The sequence below is a fragment of the Leptidea sinapis genome, chromosome 2 (genome assembly GCF_905404315.1).
Source record: "Leptidea sinapis chromosome 2, ilLepSina1.1, whole genome shotgun sequence".
NCBI lineage: Eukaryota > Metazoa > Arthropoda > Insecta > Lepidoptera > Pieridae > Leptidea > Leptidea sinapis.
The window spans coordinates 15361820-15380524 of NC_066266.1; the positions used below are offsets into that span (position 1 = coordinate 15361820).

Consider the following 18705-nt stretch of genomic DNA (forward strand, 5'->3'; position numbering starts at 1 on the left):
CACGGCAATACTTCAAGCCGCCCCACATACTAGCGCTCTACAAAGCGCAGGTCCGGCCACACATGGAGTATTGCTGTCATCTCTGGTCTGGCGCACCCCAGTATCAGCTCGATCCATTTGACCGCGTGCAACGCAGAGCAGCTCGAATTGTCGGGGACCCAGTGCTCTGTGAACGGCTGGATCACTTGGCGTTGCGTAGAGACATCGCTTCATTGTGTGTCTTTTACCGCATTTATCACGGGGAGTGTTCTGAAGAGCTGTTTAACCTGATTCCTGCCACCGAATTCCACCTTCGCACGATACGCCACAAGTTAGGATATCATCCTCACCATCTGGATGTGTGGCGGTCCTCCACAGTGCGGTTTTCAAGGAGCTTTCTTCCACGTACTACACCGGCAACACTCCTGTGATTCCTCTGGTGTTGCAAGAGATTGTGGGCGGCGGTGATCACTTAACAACAGGTGACCCGTACGCTCGTTTGTCCTCCTAGTCCATAAAAAAAAAGTACATCCCTTGTTAGTGGCAAAATGTTGCCCTGAACAATATTTTTAAGTTATTATTAAATTAAAGCTCATTAAGTGTGACCTATCTACAGCCTCAGAATATAATACTTAGGTAGTCTTATAAATATAATATATTGGTTGGAAAATTTCATTCACAGATTTGTAATTAATATAAGTAGCTCGTAATTTACTAATTTTAATCAATATTTTTCTAGATTTCTCGTTACTAATAATTTTTGTAACACAAAGCATGCTGTGATTACCTTTAATCGTAGGAAAAGTTAAATTTTATAAGTTGCAAAGTTGTTAAGTTGTTGTAGTTGTTAAATTTTATAATGCAATGTAATTACTAAAACTGTAATCATACAAGAATCTCCTGAATGAGGCTGAGCACATCGATAGCACCTTCTTGGCTTCGATCATTGGGACTTGATGTGACCAAATCTGCAACAGTTCTGGCATTGGATTATTGGGAATTGGTAGATTTCGACAGGGAGGGAATTGTGGTATAGGTATATTTTATTAGGAAGAACTTGTCCGTGAAATGTTATAACAATGGTTTGAGTAGGAATCCAACTGACCTTGCCTTCCTCGATAGATTTTCTATTTAATCGTCTAGCCTTCAAAATCTTTCCGCAACCAGTAGGGAGAACTAGTTACTGACTCGGCAAATTCGTCCATAGATAATTGAACTGGGACTTGGCGAACAATCCCCATCTTGGTTATACTATAACTGGGTATAGTGGCTGTATATTTGTTAGAATAGGGTTATCTAAAATTTGTTCACATCAATAACAATAACGTTCTTAAAATAGATAGCAATTTTATTTCTGACAACTTTTTTAACTCCGTCTGGACAGATATTAAAATTTTTGTGTTTGAACAGTAATTGGTCGAATTTATTAGGACGGATGCTAAATCCTGTGGCAGGGTCTTGTTCAGAGCGGGAAAAGTGGACTATAAATGGTCCTTTGTCTAAATGAGTATATTCTTTAATACCCACAACTACCTAGGTGGACATAAATGTTTTGTATAGAAGCAGATGCTAGCTCCTTATCAATTATAGTTTTTTTATTACTAGTGACATCAGTATAGCTTGTATCGAGTCGCCGTTTAGTCCCCGCAGATACAGGAATATTCGAAGGGTCTGGAGGTTCAGGGGTGATATGTCCATTATGAAATTGAAAAAGTAGAGCTAGTTAGTTTACAAACAAAGTTTTAATATAAGTCACTCACCAATCACCAATATAAATAACCACCACCAGTAAAATAATAAATTTCTATTGAATAATAAATAAATTATAGTATGTGACATTATGTCATACTATTTAATTCATGTAGGGGTAATTTTATTCATAATAATAATATTATAGTATTCCTAATACAACACCTAAGACTACTCCTGTCAAAACTATTGCTATCTAAAAGGGGCACGCGGGGACTACTGTAGTGTCAATATTCTACGTTTTTTGCCCATTTGCTTTGAGTAATAGTATTCTGTGGTTCTTGGTCTTTTCTCTTCCATCATACTGTATGATTTCTTTGAATTTATACGTAGGTGGCGACATTTTATTTAGTCAATAATTTCTTAACTTTTTTGGGATATTGTGGAAAAATAGTTACATTGTGCCTAGTTAATTATAAAAATGGCAGATAATGAACAAAAAGCGATGCAGCTGATAGCTGAAGCCGAAAAGAAGCTGACTTCTTCGAAATCCTTTCTTGGTTCCCTGTTCGGGTAAGAACAAAGACTGAAAATATTGTTTATAATCTAATAAAACACCCCTTTTTTTAAACAGCAATATGTGTAACTACTTAATAAAACAATTGAGACTACCAAACTTTTCAAATCGATATTAATTACAATCTAGTTAATGTCATTCTTTCATTAACATGTAATGGAAGATTCAGTAACTCTGATTATTAGAACGATCAGTTCTTATTACCTCTGACCTCACCTTGCAGGCATAGTTTAGGGCAGTGTTCTTCAATCTTTGGGTTGCGACCCTCAGGGGGCTTTCAGCCTTATTTGGGGGATCGCCGGCAGAAGGAAAAAGAGCAGGTAGACTAGAATAAAAAAAAACAATTTAAGTGAGCAGGATGGTCTTGTTTAACTATCAAAAATTTGTCAAATCGTGGTAATATTTTTAGTTAAGTTAAAAATCAAATCAATAAGAATTTGAAGACTATTGCTCTTCTTAGTTTTAATCTCAACTATTTATGGCAATTTCGGTTTACAGAGATTTTAATGAGGTGTTGAATGGTGCTAATTACTTTAGAGCTTACAAGTTTTGGATATTCTTGTTTTCTTTTAATGAAAATGCAAGGAATGCCAAATAAGTCGACACTTTGTGTATCAATTCATTATAATATAGAAGTTTTTTTTAAATTAAATAATAAATTATTTATAGACTGACAGGGGGTTCGCTAGAATTTCTCAAGCTGTAATGAGGTTTGAAATAAATAAGGTTGAATAAAACTGGTTAAGGGAATAATATCCTTATTGATCAACAAAATTATTTAAATTGTTCATGTTAATAAAAGCAATTCATTTTCGAACGAGTTTGATTCAAAATCATTATTCTAATTGGATTCAAGATTTGTTCAAATCAATCAAGTAGTATATACTGTATTAAACAAAGCTCCCTGTCGCATCAGTTTGCTATAAACTCGTGAGCTACTAAGCTGATTTAAATACGGTTTTCACCAAAAGAAGGAGAGCTTCATGAAACAGGTTTAGATTTATAATGTAAGGTAAGGTTTTGTGAGTAGGTATAATTGTTGAAATATGGGTATTTAAAAGTTTTAGAATAATACATTTAAAATTCTAAACAGCTTTTATTCAGTAATTCCCATTTCCTAGTAACATTAAGTGGAGCAACACAACAACAATTAACCACACCCTATTATCTTTTCTATCTGACATCTGTCACTTATAGTGTTACCACATCTCCCACCTTTTATTTAAGCAAACACACAAACAAAATACTCTTAAATACCAGAATAACTTTTAAGATTCAGTCTTCCACTATTCTTCCAGGTCTAATAATTCTTTGTCCATATTGAGACAAAATACCTTGAGGTAGAGCTGGGGTATGTGTTTCAGAGTTCATCTCGGTACTCTCTTGAGGGTGTTGTGGTGATTGAGTTGGAACCACACCAGTCTCTTGAGGATGTTGTGGTGTTTGAGCTGGCATATGTTGAATGTCAGTATTTGCTTCATTATTTTCAGTTGTGTTATTTGCCAAAAAAAATATCTCTTTTGTTCTCCATTAATAGCAATAGGATTTCCTGATGATGAACTGAATTTCTAACTAATGTTTGACCATTCTCAGTTCTTATTGTGTAGGATCTAGGCTCATTGTTGGATTTAATAATATGAGCTGGCTCCCATCCCCTTCCTCTTTTATAAACCACATTTTCACCATCATAGAATTCTTTTTGTGGCTGTGATGTTTTATCATAGTAAAGCTTAGATTTCTGCTGTTTTAGCTCCTTATCCTCCTTCACCTTAACAACATTCGGCAAAAGATTTTCTTCAATAGTAGGTAGGATTGTTAATAGCTGTCTACTCATTAATATTTGTCCTGGGCTTTCTAACAATCCTGTAATTGGGCAGTTTCTATACTCCATTAATGCTTATTTAAAATCTTGTTCAGAATTATAACATTTACTCATGAGGCATTTGCAAATAACTACTGCTTTCTAGAGAAATCACACTTTCCACAATCAAATAGGATGGTCTGCCAGTACGGGCTGATATAAGCTAAAAAAAATTAATAGTTATCTAGTTGGAAGTAATCCATACCGACCTGTTGATAAGGTCTTGATGGTACCGGATAAGGCAATAAAGGTAGCTAGGTAAACTATAAAGCTTTTCCAACATTGAATATTTGCCATTATCTGGCCATCGGAATCAATGATTTGAACAGGGTATTCACTTTAAAATAAAATAAAACAATTTATAGATTTTCCTATCAATGATGGTGACTGAAATAAAGCCATCAATTTGATTGAGTGTTGCGGTTTAGTAAATGATTATAATTTAGGTAGTATTTATATTTATTGATTCAAATTGATGTTTTGTATTTGAATCGATTTTGGCATGATCACATAATCTAAAACCATCCTTGTAAAAGTATTTTTTAGGTAATTGAAACTATTGGCACCCCATTTGTGACTCTCAAATTAAAATATTATGATATCGAATTTTTATCTATGACAGTAAGAGAAGCGACGAGCAGGACGTTCAGCTGATGGTACGCCCTGCCAATTTCAGTGCAGTACCGCTCAGGATAGTTAGTAAACCCAAACATTCTGAGTGGCACTACAATTGCGCTCGTCACCTAGAGACATAAGATGTAATAAAGAGATAAATCTCATTTGCCAAACAATTTCAGTAGCTGATTTCAGACCGAAGCAATAATGCTAACACATTACTACTTCACGGCAGAAATAGACGCCGTTGTGATACCCATAATCTATGTATATCTATCTGTGCAAAGGAGCCTCCCACTTGTAGATTTCCAGTCTATTCTAATATAACTCTGTGATGATTATTTAGTACTAGTGACCTCAACGCTAGTCAATCGCGTGTCTCCTGCCTGGTCTAGTGAAAGAACCTCATTTTCAATGTATCCATAATATAGATGCCATCCTGTGCAAAGGAGCCTCCCACTGGTGAATGAATGACTAACATTTTACATTATCCGCTCAGTGCTAATCTGATTGAAACTCTAAAAATTGACTCTCAATTAGTTAGTGTTGGAGATTTATTTTTATTTTATATTTTTACTAGGATAAAAAAAACATTTACCGTCAAAAATCGATTCTTCAATCGATTTCAGACCCCTATTTCTACTACCTCGCAACATGACATGACTGACATACAGGTTTACCATAGCCCGGCTGCCAGAGCCATTACAGTTTGTTATAGTTTGTTGTGTCGATCAGGTTTTTACTCTCCCCTTAAACTTCATAATTGTAATTATTACAGTATTTTAAAGAGTGATCACATACTTTGTTTTGTGGTGAACTACTTACAGTTTAATGTGTTTTCTTACGGAAGTTTTAATTATATTTAGTTTGTGTGGTTTTGTAATACTGCCTGCATATAATATTTGAGTGTGAAAATGATCAATAAAATCTCCAATTGTTGAAATACTTAGTTGTACTTACTACCGGTGTAATAGTGTAACACAAAACATTTTTGTCCTAATAAACGTTTTTATTCATTTACATAAATGTTGTTGACATAAAAATGTAAATTATTTGATTAATATAAATATAATAATATAACATATTATTATTATTTCATAAAGTACATGTGTTTTATTTCACAGTTTAGTATAGTTTATTTGTATTTACATAAGGAAAGTTTACTAAATCTGCAAATCTGCCATGTAGGTAGGTAAATATGTAATTAGGCTATCTTTGGTTTGGTAGGTCCAGTAAATACTTTTCAAAATGTAACGCAATAATGAAAAGCATTTAGTAGTTTATAGGTTCAGTTTAGTCATCATATTCATTGTACATAAACTAATTAGTTACCTTAAGCCTTTCTCCATATTATGATAGCTCTTAACAGCAAACAGTTTAAATAAATTTCATTAGTCAAGATAGCGCAAAAGAAAAATGAGTGTGTAAGGAAATAAATTTCATGTCTGTTAAAATCAATATCAAAGAGAAGGATACTTACTGAAGGATGGGAAATAATAAATACTTTAAACATTCTTCATGTGGTGTGTTGTGTTTTTATACACATACCATTGAATTATGGTGTCTGGATGTAGAATATGAAAAATGTTGACTATATAGCTGACAACACCAAATGTTTTCCAATTGTCAAGCAGCCTTGCAAATAAACACGGAAAATATTTTATGTTTGATTAAACCAATTGCAAGCAAAATCTTTATTCATAAACATTTTACATAATATTATCCAAATGTTTTAAGTTTTCTTAATTCCGGAAATATTTGTCTTTAAACAGTTGGTCTTGGTTTAATCACATTTATAATTTTATGTCAATTTTATTTGTAAGGCTCTAAATTAAGCTTCCACTGAAAGACTGTATATATATATATATATGGTATTTAAACACATTGAAATATGTTAATAAAAATTATAAATATTATTGATAATTATGTGAAGTTTTAATAAAATACAAATTAACCGCATTTTATATTGTTGTTAACTTTTAAAAGTTAGTTACCTACTATAGTTATTATGTATTTTCTTGTGTAGAATGTTGTTTCGTTTGAATTTGCAAAACAATTGTTATCCATTTAGAGTTTGATCAGAAATCTCCTGTAAAAAGTTAAATATTTTATCATGTGTAGTATTTGAAGCTAATATATTGTGTACTTATAGTGGCTCCTCGAAAGTGGAAGAAGCTGTTGACTGCTACCTCCGTGCAGCCAATCTGTTTAAGATGGCCAAAAAGTGGGCTCAGGCGGGTCAAGCGTTCTGCAGTGCAGCACAGCTTCACCTCAAGGCTGGAGTCCGGCATGATGCGGCCAACAACTTTGTAGATGCCTCCAATTGTTACAAAAAATGTGATCCCAATGGTAAGTCTGTGGGTTAAAAGGTCTTTTATTTCAATCAACCCTTTACTATTCTGTTTGTAGCATTCTTTGTGTTATTGCTATATACTGTAAAAAAAATATTAAAACAACATCTTTTAAAACTCAAATCTGAATACAGAGTAGTTAAAATCCTGATCTTAATCTTCATTTTAAGTTTTTTTTTTTTCAATATATATATAAAGTATATATATTTTGATAAGCTATTACTTGTACCTACCTACTACTTTATTGTATCTGTCTGTAATTGTATATTAGAATCTATAAAAGTGTTTTCGGAAGAGTAGGGAGGGAGTACCACACAATTCTCTGGTACTCCAGAAAACCAGTGCTGTAACATGTTACAGCATTAAGCTGAGGAGGAACCCTTTTTCAAGTTTTTGTTTTTTCTTCTTCTTTCATTTAGTTTCATTTGTAAAACAAATTATGTAAAACTGACAATAAAATTATATTCTATTCAACTGTATAAAAGATTCATACAACACGGACTCATAAATTCAAATGGTAATTCACGGAAAAACCAGTGATAATATTTTGTTAACTTCTACCTTTAATAATTATTCCAACAATGGGAATGCCTAGATAAGTCATTAATAATTTTAGCAATTTCGTCGATAGATAGATAGGATTTTAGTAACACTGTAGTAATTCTGATTTTAAGTTGATTGGATTCTCATATGAACAGTATTTTTTGTTTTTTTTTTTTTTATTCTCATCTTAACTCTTCATTGTTTGGAGAATCTTTAAGTTAATGCCAAAGTATATTTCTCCTATTAATTCCTGCAATTAAATCCTTGTTTATCCAGTCCTTTGTAAGGAGGATTTTGTAGGTACTCTTGTTTTAATTAAGTTTAGTTCCGGGCACTAACACAATGCAAGACATTGTGTTAGTGCCCGGAATAGAGCATCTTCTAGTTTCGAATAATTGTCATATATGTTTTCTGATATAGCCTCTTTGGCAGTCTTGTTTTGTTTATCACAGTTTAATGCTGCGTATTGTACTCGTTGTATGGATACGGGTTCCGACTCTCTTCACTTCCAAGTAGATCCAACTTTCTACAAGAGCAACATGAAAGGAGTTGTCCTTTAGCATAGTAGCTACATGGTCTATTATAGTCGCATTAGGTAGAACCGTTGACTGTCACCATAAGGAGACGGTAAAACAGAAAACACTTCGTTACAACTTTTAGAAAGAGCTACTTTAGGTGCTCGCTAATAAGATTCATTTTAAATCGTGCCTACTCAGTTGTGTTGAGTTCATAACACATTGATAAACCCGTGTACTCCCACTCACCACAAGGCTAAATTGTCTTACGAGTGAGTTGCAAGTCAAAAAATTCGTGATCCAAACCGACACCTAACAGACTTTTTTGATATTTTTATATTCCGTCGATATCTTTTCTTTAAAATGATGCTAGACTGTATAAGTGAAATCAATATAACTTAGTAAACCTAAAACTATTGTATAATATTTTATAAGTTATACGAGACTTGAGTGATTTACATACCCGCAAGCAATTGTCAGTTTTTAATAGGACCCATATAGCCCAGTGATCTATAGGTGCATCCCGATAGGTGCAAACATTTATACTTATAATGAATATGGATATTTGGTTCCGAGTTATGGATGTTTACATGTATTTATGTATGTTTAAGTAAGTATATTGTTTTAAATATATTGTTGTCTTGTACCCATAGTACAGGCTATGCTTAGTTCGGTGCAAGATAATTTGTGTAAAAGTGTGTCAATATTACAAAAGATCTCTTTTTTTATGGAAAGGAGGACAAACGAGCGTACGGGTCACCTGGTGTTAAGTGATCACCGCCGCCCACATTCTCTTGGAACACCAGAGGAACCACAAGAGTGTTGCCGGCCTTTAAGGAAAGTGTACGCGCTTTTTTGACTTTATAGTTTACTTTTTTTAACTCTACAGTTAAAATGTGTTCTATGTAAATGTGGGTTTTGAAGAGACGACCACAATCGCGGGGGCATGTAGTGGACAGGGTCATAATAATAGTTTTTTCTTTTTCTCCATAAGGTCTATTTGTTGAAATGAAGATTATGATTTCAGAGGCTGTATCCTGTTTGTTAAAAGCCATTGAAATTTACACTGACATGGGACGTTTCACTGTTGCTGCGAAGCATCATCAGGTAACATTCAATAAGAACATTGCGAATTCTATACATTGCGCTGCCGAATTCCACCATTACACACTTTTAACTCAATACACGAATGTTATCACAAACGAAGTGGTAACTGGCACCAATCTTATTATTAATATTAAAAAAAATTGTCATTAATTTTACTATATTAGGTATCTTTTAATATTTTATTATAAAAATAAAATAATCATTGTATTTTGCTATGGAAAACGAAGGCTAACGAGCGTACGGGTCACCTGGTGTTAAGTGATCACCGCCTCCCACATTCTCTTGCAACATTAGAAGAATGACAGGAGCGTTGCCTGCATTTAAGAAAGGTGTACGCGCTTTTTGAAGATGCCCATGTTCTATCGTCCCGTAAACACCACATAAGGAAGCTCAATCCACAGCTTCGTAGTACGTGGAAGAAAGTTCCTTGAAAACCACACTGTGGAGGACTGCCACACATCCAGATGTTAGGGACGTTGTAATTCGGCGGAAGGAATCAGGAGATACAGTTCTTCGGAACACTCCTCGTGATAAATGTGGTAGAAGATACACAATGAAGCGACGTCTCTACGTAACCGTACGAATCGCTCTACGAGCCATACCCATACTGTAAACGCTTCGATCACCTAGTCAAAACTTCGCAGTAATGAAATATTAATAATTGTGCACAGAACATCGCAGAGTTGTACGAGACCGAGTGTGTAGACCTGGGGCGTGCCATGCAGCACTACGAGCAGGCGGCCGACTACTTCCGCGGGGAGGAGTCCACCTCCTCCGCCAACAAGTGCATGCTGAAGCTGGCGCAGTACGCCGCCCAGCTCGAGCACTACGACAAGGCCATACAGATCTACGAGCAGGTGAGCACTTTGCTTCACATACAACCTGTCTCTGATCCATCAAAGATCGATTTTATTTGACTGTTTTAAAGACAAACTAGCTCCCGCGAAATTTCGCATTAATTTCTTAGGTTGCTTCCCTGGGATATTTTAAAATTTTTGGTATGAAGTGTATCGTATGTACTTTCCTATGCCACTGATAAACATTTGCGCAAAAGTTTAATAATAATATTATTATTCTTTGAGGCCAAAAGTAAACTTAAAAAGTAGAAAACCATCACTGATAAGGAAACCTCAATTTTTTCGACGTCTAGCGAAACTTCAAGAAAAAAATTCACTCGATTATACGAAACGGGCAGTCATTGAAAGATTGACAGATAACGGCTATAATCTTGAAAAAACCGGGATAGCCGAAATCCGGTACGTTTGGTCAGTTTAAATAGTCTATCTAGACGTTATAAATGAAGTTAAGTTTAGCTAAGTTGTTATTGGTGTCGGCAGATAGCCAAGTCGTCGCTGGAGAACAGCCTGCTGAAGTACTCGGCCAAGGAGTACATGTTCCGCGCGGCTCTGTGCCACCTGTGCGTGGACCTGTTGAACGCGCAGCACGCGCTGGACAAGTACGGAGCGCTATACCCCGCCTTCGCCGACACCAGGGAGTGCAAGCTGCTCAAGGTACGTACTGCGCACATGTGACGTCACCTTTGGCCTTGAGGAACTAAATACCACTGGAGAGGCTGTTCCATATGTTTGACACCAAATTTTTTGTACCTATTTGAAGCGCCACTCGCGAGCGTCCAAAGAACTAATTTTGACGTATAATACAAATGACTGCGAAGGAACGTACAAAACTCTGAAGTATTTTTGTATTTTCTATTAATTTCATTCGTTTTCCATAATATTTATCCTTCAAGAATCAACGTAAAGTACACATTTTTTTTTCTGTAATTAGTCTCCACCATCTGTCGATGTTTGCTGTGGTTGTCATCACTAGTTTTAGTACCGCAGACTCTCGCTATATGGCCAACGGCGCCGAAATGGTGAATAACTAACAGGCATAAAAACACTTTGTCAGCCGCCAGTCCAGATGTATATAGTACAAGTCGGTAGGCATTACATATTGTTACAATTTATTACATTCGAATTTCCAATCTGTCATTATTATAAGATTGTTCATCGAGTTTTCTCATTTAGGCAATGACGTTCTATACATATGGACAAATGATTCGCAGTCTTACAACGGAACGACAAAAGTGTGCTTAAAGACAATGTAAGCACACTTTTCTCCTTAGTCGTGTGTCAACTGTGTGTCAATCAACAAACCTAAGTGTGTTATAAAAAATGCTTAAATAATACATTAACGACTCAAAAAAAGATGGTGTGACTTATCATTCAAAATGTTATTTTATTTATATAAAATTAATATGCAAGAAATTATATACGGAAGAAATTTAATAAAATGAATATTTCTTTATTAAATATGCTGCAGTCCCCAGACATTTCCGCTTGTCACAATGAGACAGATGAAAGGACATAGTCAGAAATAAAAACAATTAATTTGCAATAAGTATTTTTTATTTATTTATTTGCTTTCAACACTTACATCTAGCTTTACAGGATTATTCCTGATGCGCTAAATTAACATTTAAAATGAGCATAAACTAAAAAATAACATAATGTTCCTTATCTAATTATAAACACTTGATCTTATATTAAAAATCTTAAAAAATAATCTTTTTTTATGCTCTCCGGATATATGAGTCTCCTACCGTAACATCGTTATGGTTAAGAAATTGTTGCGCGATGCGATCAGTGCGCAGCTATATGAGCTAATTTTGTTCAGCTTTCTCGTACACGAGATAATGAAAGATAATTGGCGCCTGTTGGTAGCAAGGGAGAGATGTGAAGAAGTTTACAAACCAAATAAGCATATTTATATTTCACCACTAAAATATTTAAGCTTTATGTATTTAACCACACTTAAAATTTGACAAAAGCTGTCGTACAAATATATGTTGATGTCCGCTTATACTACATTTTTTTTTACCTGGTGCTAAGTGATCACCGCCGCCTACATTCTCTTGCAACACCAAAGGAATCTAGGAGCGTTTCCGGCCTACATATACCAAAAAGATACCCTGGATAACATATCTAAGTCTAAAAGACAAATTCTATTTAATTCAAGGAACTTATAATTTAAATAACCAGTTTAACTAATTATTTTATATAAATAAAATATTATATTTGAGTATTAATTTCTCTCACTAAAGGTTACCTTAAATTATTATCCAAATCCCTTTAGAACGTATAGAAGTAACAAGTATAAACACAAGCGAATAAATAAACACACAAACTTTCCCCTTTTATAATATGAGTTTGATTTTTGATTAAAAACGTAAAAAACTTTCGACTGAACAGATCTTGGTCGGAAAATAGGAACAGACTGCCGAATGTGAAACTTATAGCAACCCTCTTTTTTCGCTTGGGTTTGAAATAAAATATCTTACTGCTACTCCACTAATGTCACTGTCCAAATCGGGTTCTAAATTCAAAATACGCAGTTGAAACTGGAATAGTGTTTACATTGCTGCTTATTGACCAATAATATTTTAAACAACTGGAGTAAACGCAAAAATGTATAAACATAGCAGTCGAAGGTTATTATGGTGTCATTTGTGGCATGTGCCATATTTCGGCTTTGATTTTGTATGAGGTGCATTGTCTATATGTATAGAAAGTCATTGCATTTAGGCAACAATGCATTACAATGACACCACTTTTGTGACAGTTTAAAGGACTGTATTGCAGCCAATGGAGACCTCGAATAAGCTTTTTATATTTTAAATTGTTTAAAAATGTATTAAACTAACACACTGTACAAGTAATAAATGTTATTTGGAAAAAAAAAACATTTTTGTTTCTTTCAGTATTTATGGCAAGACTAGGAAACTAGACTAGACTAGACCGTGAAAAATCCAAGTGTTTTGGATGGCTTTGAACATTGTTACCGCGTGGTCATGCCCTATGAGGTTTCAATCTAGGTTGGCAATACATCCGTCTATGACACCAGGACTTAAGTTATATTTAGTGTATCAATTTAATTATTATATTCGTTTCTAAATTAACAGTTAATGTTAAATCACGGTATTCAATTGAGTTATGTATTATATTAAACACATTAACGAATTTGCTAGAAACTGTTATACTCATCATGTTAATACCAGGAACAAACATAAACATGTTACGATTACTACTCGGTTAGGTCGAGTTGGTAAGTATTTTGCTGAGCTATGTATATGATTTTATATCATGATCCAAAAAAAAAAATTCATTAATTAGTAACACATAGCGTTGATCTAATTCCTAGCCAACAGATATGTTTGAAGCGTTTAAGCAAAAAGCAATCATATATCGTGAACTTATAATGTCAAAACACATTTAATTTGTACATACAAAACAAATGTGTTACCAAATTCAAAAGAACTTTTGTCTTGCGTTCATTTTTCTCAGGTCTGATGCACACTATTTTGAATGGGTGGTAGTTTTTGTCGTTCAATAAGTTATTTTAAATATGCTAACAGGAGCTGCTCGAACATTTGGAGGAGCAAAACTTGGAGGGGTTCACCGAAGCGGTCACCAACTACGACAGCATCTCGCGTCTGGACCAGTGGTACACCACCATGCTGGTGCGCATCAAGAAGCAGATCAACGACAACCCTGACCTGCGCTAGACGCGACCAGCCATCGCAGCCCGCTCCTCGACATCCGCTATCATGTATCCCAATATCGCTTGTCATCATAACTCACCACTTACTCACCGTTCGTATTTAGTAATTAATATTCCATCACTAAACATCTGTGCACTCTCATTGTTGTCGTGTAACTTGTTTCCAGATGTAATTCTTACAGTCTTCATTGATTCTTTGTAGATTAGCACTAAACTTGATTTAATTATTTAGTAATTTTATGGAATCCTAGTTTTTTTTATGACGAGACAAGCAGGACGTTCAGCTGATGTTACTTGATGCAGTGCCGCTCTGGATTCTTTATGAACCCAAAAGTAATGAGCGGCACTACAGCTGCGCTCGTCACCTTGAGACATAAGATGTTAAGTCTCATATGTCCAGTAATTTCACTAGATACGGCGCCCTTCAGATAGAAACACAGTAATGTTTACACATTGCTGCTTCACGGCAGAAATAGGCGCCGTTGTGATACCCATAGTCTAGCCGGCATCCTGTACAAAGTACCTACTGGTGAAACTTATCAAAGGCTTGAGCTAGTCTTTATTGTATCAGTATGTAGGGCTGATATTTCTTAGTCTTGTTCATATTGTTTGTACTTACACCTCGGTAGCGGTAGAGGAAAGAAAGAAATGAACTGTGTAGTTAATTCCTTGTAAAAGTATCTTTCATTGTATTAGGTATGTGTTGTGCGGTCAATGTTTGTGTAGCGGTCCATATACTATAATATTTGGACGTCGTTTTAATGAAAAGCGTCACGTTACGTTACGTGTGATGATATTTTTCTTTATCAATGTTACGTTAGGTATTGATTTAATTGTAGAGGTAGAACTCTAAAACTGCTCAATGAGGCGTTGATCTAAACACAATCGAACGATGCGTTCATATTCCATTAGTTCTGACAGTCTATAAAGTGTCAATTTTTATAAACACAAACTATGTGTTTGGTTTAAATTCTATGGATTTTTATTAATACAAGAGTTACATGAAGACTTTCTCGTAAGGGTGATTTTAAAATAAAATTGATTTCCCCTAGAAATAGTGAATTTAAGTATAACTAGGTGTAATTGTGACGAACGGTGAGGTTACTACGTGTATTGATATAATATAGCTTTTACGGTGTATTTGGTTAGCGTTACATTGTTGGACATTTTAAGTGCACAGAGGTTCAATGTACCTACATTTAGGTATTAGTCGGTAAAATAGTGACACGGCTTAGTTTTCTAACATATAAAAAATTATTATTCTGATTGTTATTCACTTCTCTAATTAATAAAAAATAAGGGTTTAAGTGACAAGATATAATAATGAATGGAAGCAACATATTATATTAGACTTGTTTTTGCAATATCCATGGATAGGAATGCTATGCGTAGGTTATTATAATTTCTCCATGTTGGACGTTTTAGTTTCTATTAAATGTTGATTAATACCAGTTAAATTTTAGTATATGGCGTTTATTTTATTGAAAGTGTATCGTTTAACTCTTACTGGTCAACAATCTAACAACTATACGTTCATAACGCTAGTACATAGTCAGGTTTCAGTAGGAAAACTATAAATTATTATTGTAGTTATTAAGTTTTCTAACGTTCGGGACGGGATGCACTTACTATATTAAGCGAAATATCGTTGGGCGAATAATTGTAGCTCCAAGTATATCAAACACACCGTGACGTCACTGATTCCAAGTTCCATTGTTGTAATGATGTATCATGTTGTAAATATTATTTAAATTTTCTTTATTAATAAATATATTTATTAGTTTATTTTTGTTTTTTCATTTTATTATTTTTGCTTTTTGGATATAATTTAGACTTTTTTTTCTGTTTTATGTTGGATTATGGTTATATATATAGTGGGTCCGTTAGCTTATTCTGTTATATTATTCGATTTAAATGTTCGAGGTCAATATTTACTATTTTTCAATAATTATATTTTTATTTTAATGACAATGGTCCTAATGAATAGACAAGAATCTAACGCATATAATTTTTCTCAGCATCTTATAGCAATTATTAGAAATACAGAGTTGACACCATAAATATATAAACATATCGATTTTCGCTGAGATAATTTTTCTTTAATGCGAGGAAGCAGCTGATATATCTGGTTTTCCTGATTCACTAATGAGCCAATTGTCAACTATCTATCTATCTTTCCAATGGCAATTTAGTCTAAATACCAAATGTAAACGGAAACTTAACTGTAATACTTATTATAAATCTCGCGATGCTTGCTTTTAAAGGTACTAATAATAAAAGATGTAAATGGGAAAACGTGTCAGATTTAGTCGGCCCTGTGTGTAAACAGTATCCATTCATTAAAGTTAATTATTGTGAGTTAGTAGGTATTATAGCTACAAGTTGGCGATATGTTCATAATACTGTTCCATAACCAATTACAATTTTAGTCACATTTATGAATAAAGTTAAAATATTGTAAGGACTGTTTTATTTATAGTAACTATCTACTGATAATAGCATATCTCCCGACCTCTCTAGTTTCCCTTTTAAATATATATACAATGTCTTTAAGTGACATATGACTGTCCGGAAAATGATGAAAATAGCACGTCCGCACAGACGCTCAGTCTACGAATCATACTGGAACAGGGATCAGAATTGCAAACAGAAATGTACCTTACATTCGTGGATTTTGAAAAAGCCTTCGATTGTTGTCGATAGTTGCGGTAGACCGGTGTCTGGTTTTGTCTACGAGAAATTGGCGTCCCTGAGAAAATAATAAATATCACCAAAGCCTATACAAGAACTGTTCTTGTAAAGTGAGTCATAATCGGCTCGTCTCGGACGATATAGCGATACAAGCGGGTCTACGACAAGGGTGCCTTCTTGGACCTCTTCTTTTTCTTGTCGATCTTGACGGTATTTTGAAAAAAGTAATGCACAACAAGCGCTGCGGTATAATTTGGGGCATAAAAAATAGTCTAATGGCCTTACAAACAAACTTGGTATAAAGTTATAACTGATGATAAACAAAGAAAATGCAAAATGTTTACACAACACTGTCAATACAATAATAATTCTGAAGTTTTCCGAAAGACAAGCTGCCTTGCAAATAAACGCGGAAATCGTTATACGTCCCAATAAACCATTCGTAAGCAAAATGTCCATTTGTAAACATTTTACATATTCTTGGTTTATGCTTAGTTTTAACTTTATGCCAATTTTATTTGTAAGGCCGTTACTGTCTAAACGCAATGAAAAGTTACTCCAAGTTTAAAATTACTTCTCCGTGTCATGTAATTCTGTAGTGACAATGGTAAGATATTTAGACATAGTTTTAAATTTGGAATAACATTACTTCGCGTTTATAAATAACACGTTCTGTGTATGAGGTGTACCTTCCTACTAATTTAATCTATACTAATATAATAAAGCTGCAGTGTTTGTTTGTTTGTTTCTTTGAACGCGCTAATCTCTGGTACTACTGGTCCGATTTGAATGATTCTTTCAGTGTTGGGTAGTCCATTTATCGAGGAAGGCTATAGGCTATGTATTCTTTTTTTTCAAAATTAGGGATCCGTAATAAAATTGCTATTTTGTAACACAAGGTGTAAAATCGAAAACCTAATTTTGCGTGCGCTGCAAAAACTATTGACAATAGAATAAAATGATGTACAGGCTATAATATAGGCAATATTTTATTACTTATAAAACTATCGCGTGAATTATACTTTATATGGCAAAACAACGTTTGTCGGGTCAGCTTGTAATATATAACACTGATAGAGTACCCCTATTAGTAATTCATTATAATTCACCGGATTCGTTAGGTTTCATTTGATTTGATCTCATCGTCATCTGGATTGTAAACATCGTTTAGTGAAGCTCCGTGCAATTTATAATTTAAAATAGTTAAAATCGAATATCAGAAGTAAAATTTGAATACACATATAAAATAACAATTTATTAAAGGTGTTTAATAAGTTTTTTTTAAGAAATAGTTAATATTTTCGTTACATTTACGAAATCAAAATTATAAGTGTATGATGTGTTCGCAGTAAAAACATTGACCTAGTTCGATCCAGCAGTCTTTTAGTGTTTTGTAAATTCAAAATAGTGTAAATTAAATACTTTTCTCTGTGAAAGTGAATGTATAAGAATATAAGTACTAAAAAAGTGTTATATACTATTTATTATTTACAAACCAAAAGTGCCTATTGTGGGTTGTAACTTGTAGGTAGTTAAAAAACTTTGCCCTTGATTCGACCTAGTAAGACGTGTTGTTCGTTCTGCTCGAATACTAAACGCCTTTTACAGTCTTGACGTCACTGGCCTAGTGGCACACTGCATTACTAGAGAGTTTTAAATCAACACTGCATCGAACCGAGTTCGAATCCCATCCGCGTTGACCAAATATTTTTAATTTAATTTAATTGTTATCACTGTTAATTTAATATATTTTGTTTTTATTACATTATGGCAAATAACTGTAATGCAGTAGTGCAATAGCAAAATTATGTCACTTGAGTATTTCGAATGTGCCTCATGTGGTAAACTCTATGATCTAGAATGTCTCAAAGTCAATGGCAAGCAGTTTGGCACCTTTTCTCAAGAATTTAAGGACACTTGGATCTGCCCTGGGTGTGTATGTACAAGACCGAAAACTGATAATTCCACAACACCTATACGAAGCAATTTGAACTCAACCTACACGAACGAACAAGGAAATATAAACTTAATACGGGGAAGCCGAGGCAGTAAGGCTGAAGAGAAGTCAGAGCTAGCATCTGTTTTAACCGAAATCAGACTTCTGAGACAAGAGTTACAAGCATTGAAGCAGCAAAACAGTGAGATATTCCAGGATTTAAAAACAGTTAAATGTGAACTACATTCGGTTACCATCAAACTCGAACAGTATGACAG

At 34.2% G+C, this 18705-nt stretch overlaps 1 protein-coding gene across 2 annotated transcripts; it reads left to right on the plus strand.

The window, feature by feature from the left end:
- The first annotated feature begins 2011 nt into the window (after window positions 1–2011).
- LOC126977311 (alpha-soluble NSF attachment protein) lies at window positions 2012–15585 on the plus strand. Of its 2 annotated transcripts, XR_007732182.1 has the most exons (7): window positions 2012–2241; window positions 6874–7070; window positions 9158–9237; window positions 9909–10094; window positions 10575–10748; window positions 13655–14585; window positions 14622–15585. XR_007732182.1 is itself a non-coding variant. In XM_050826089.1 (6 exons), exons 1-6 carry the CDS (start codon window positions 2150–2152, stop codon window positions 13802–13804), a joined length of 879 nt encoding a protein of 292 aa, XP_050682046.1. In that variant the 5' UTR covers window positions 2012–2149; the 3' UTR covers window positions 13805–15585. The 2 variants fall into 2 exon arrangements, 1 of the variants encoding a protein (XP_050682046.1); XM_050826089.1 differs by having other exon boundaries at window positions 13655–15585.
- The last annotated feature ends 3120 nt before the right edge of the window (window positions 15586–18705 follow it).

Excerpts from the sequence above, each read along its gene's own strand:
- LOC126977311 (XM_050826089.1), top strand. The coding sequence starts at position 2,150 with ATGGCAGATAATGAACAAAAAGCGATGCAGCTGATAGCTGAAGCCGAA. Across the intron at positions 7,071-9,157 it reads CAAAAAATGTGATCCCAATG|AGGCTGTATCCTGTTTGTTA; the intron begins GTAAGTCTGTGG and ends TTATGATTTCAG. Across the intron at positions 10,095-10,574 it reads CCATACAGATCTACGAGCAG|ATAGCCAAGTCGTCGCTGGA; the intron begins GTGAGCACTTTG and ends TGGTGTCGGCAG.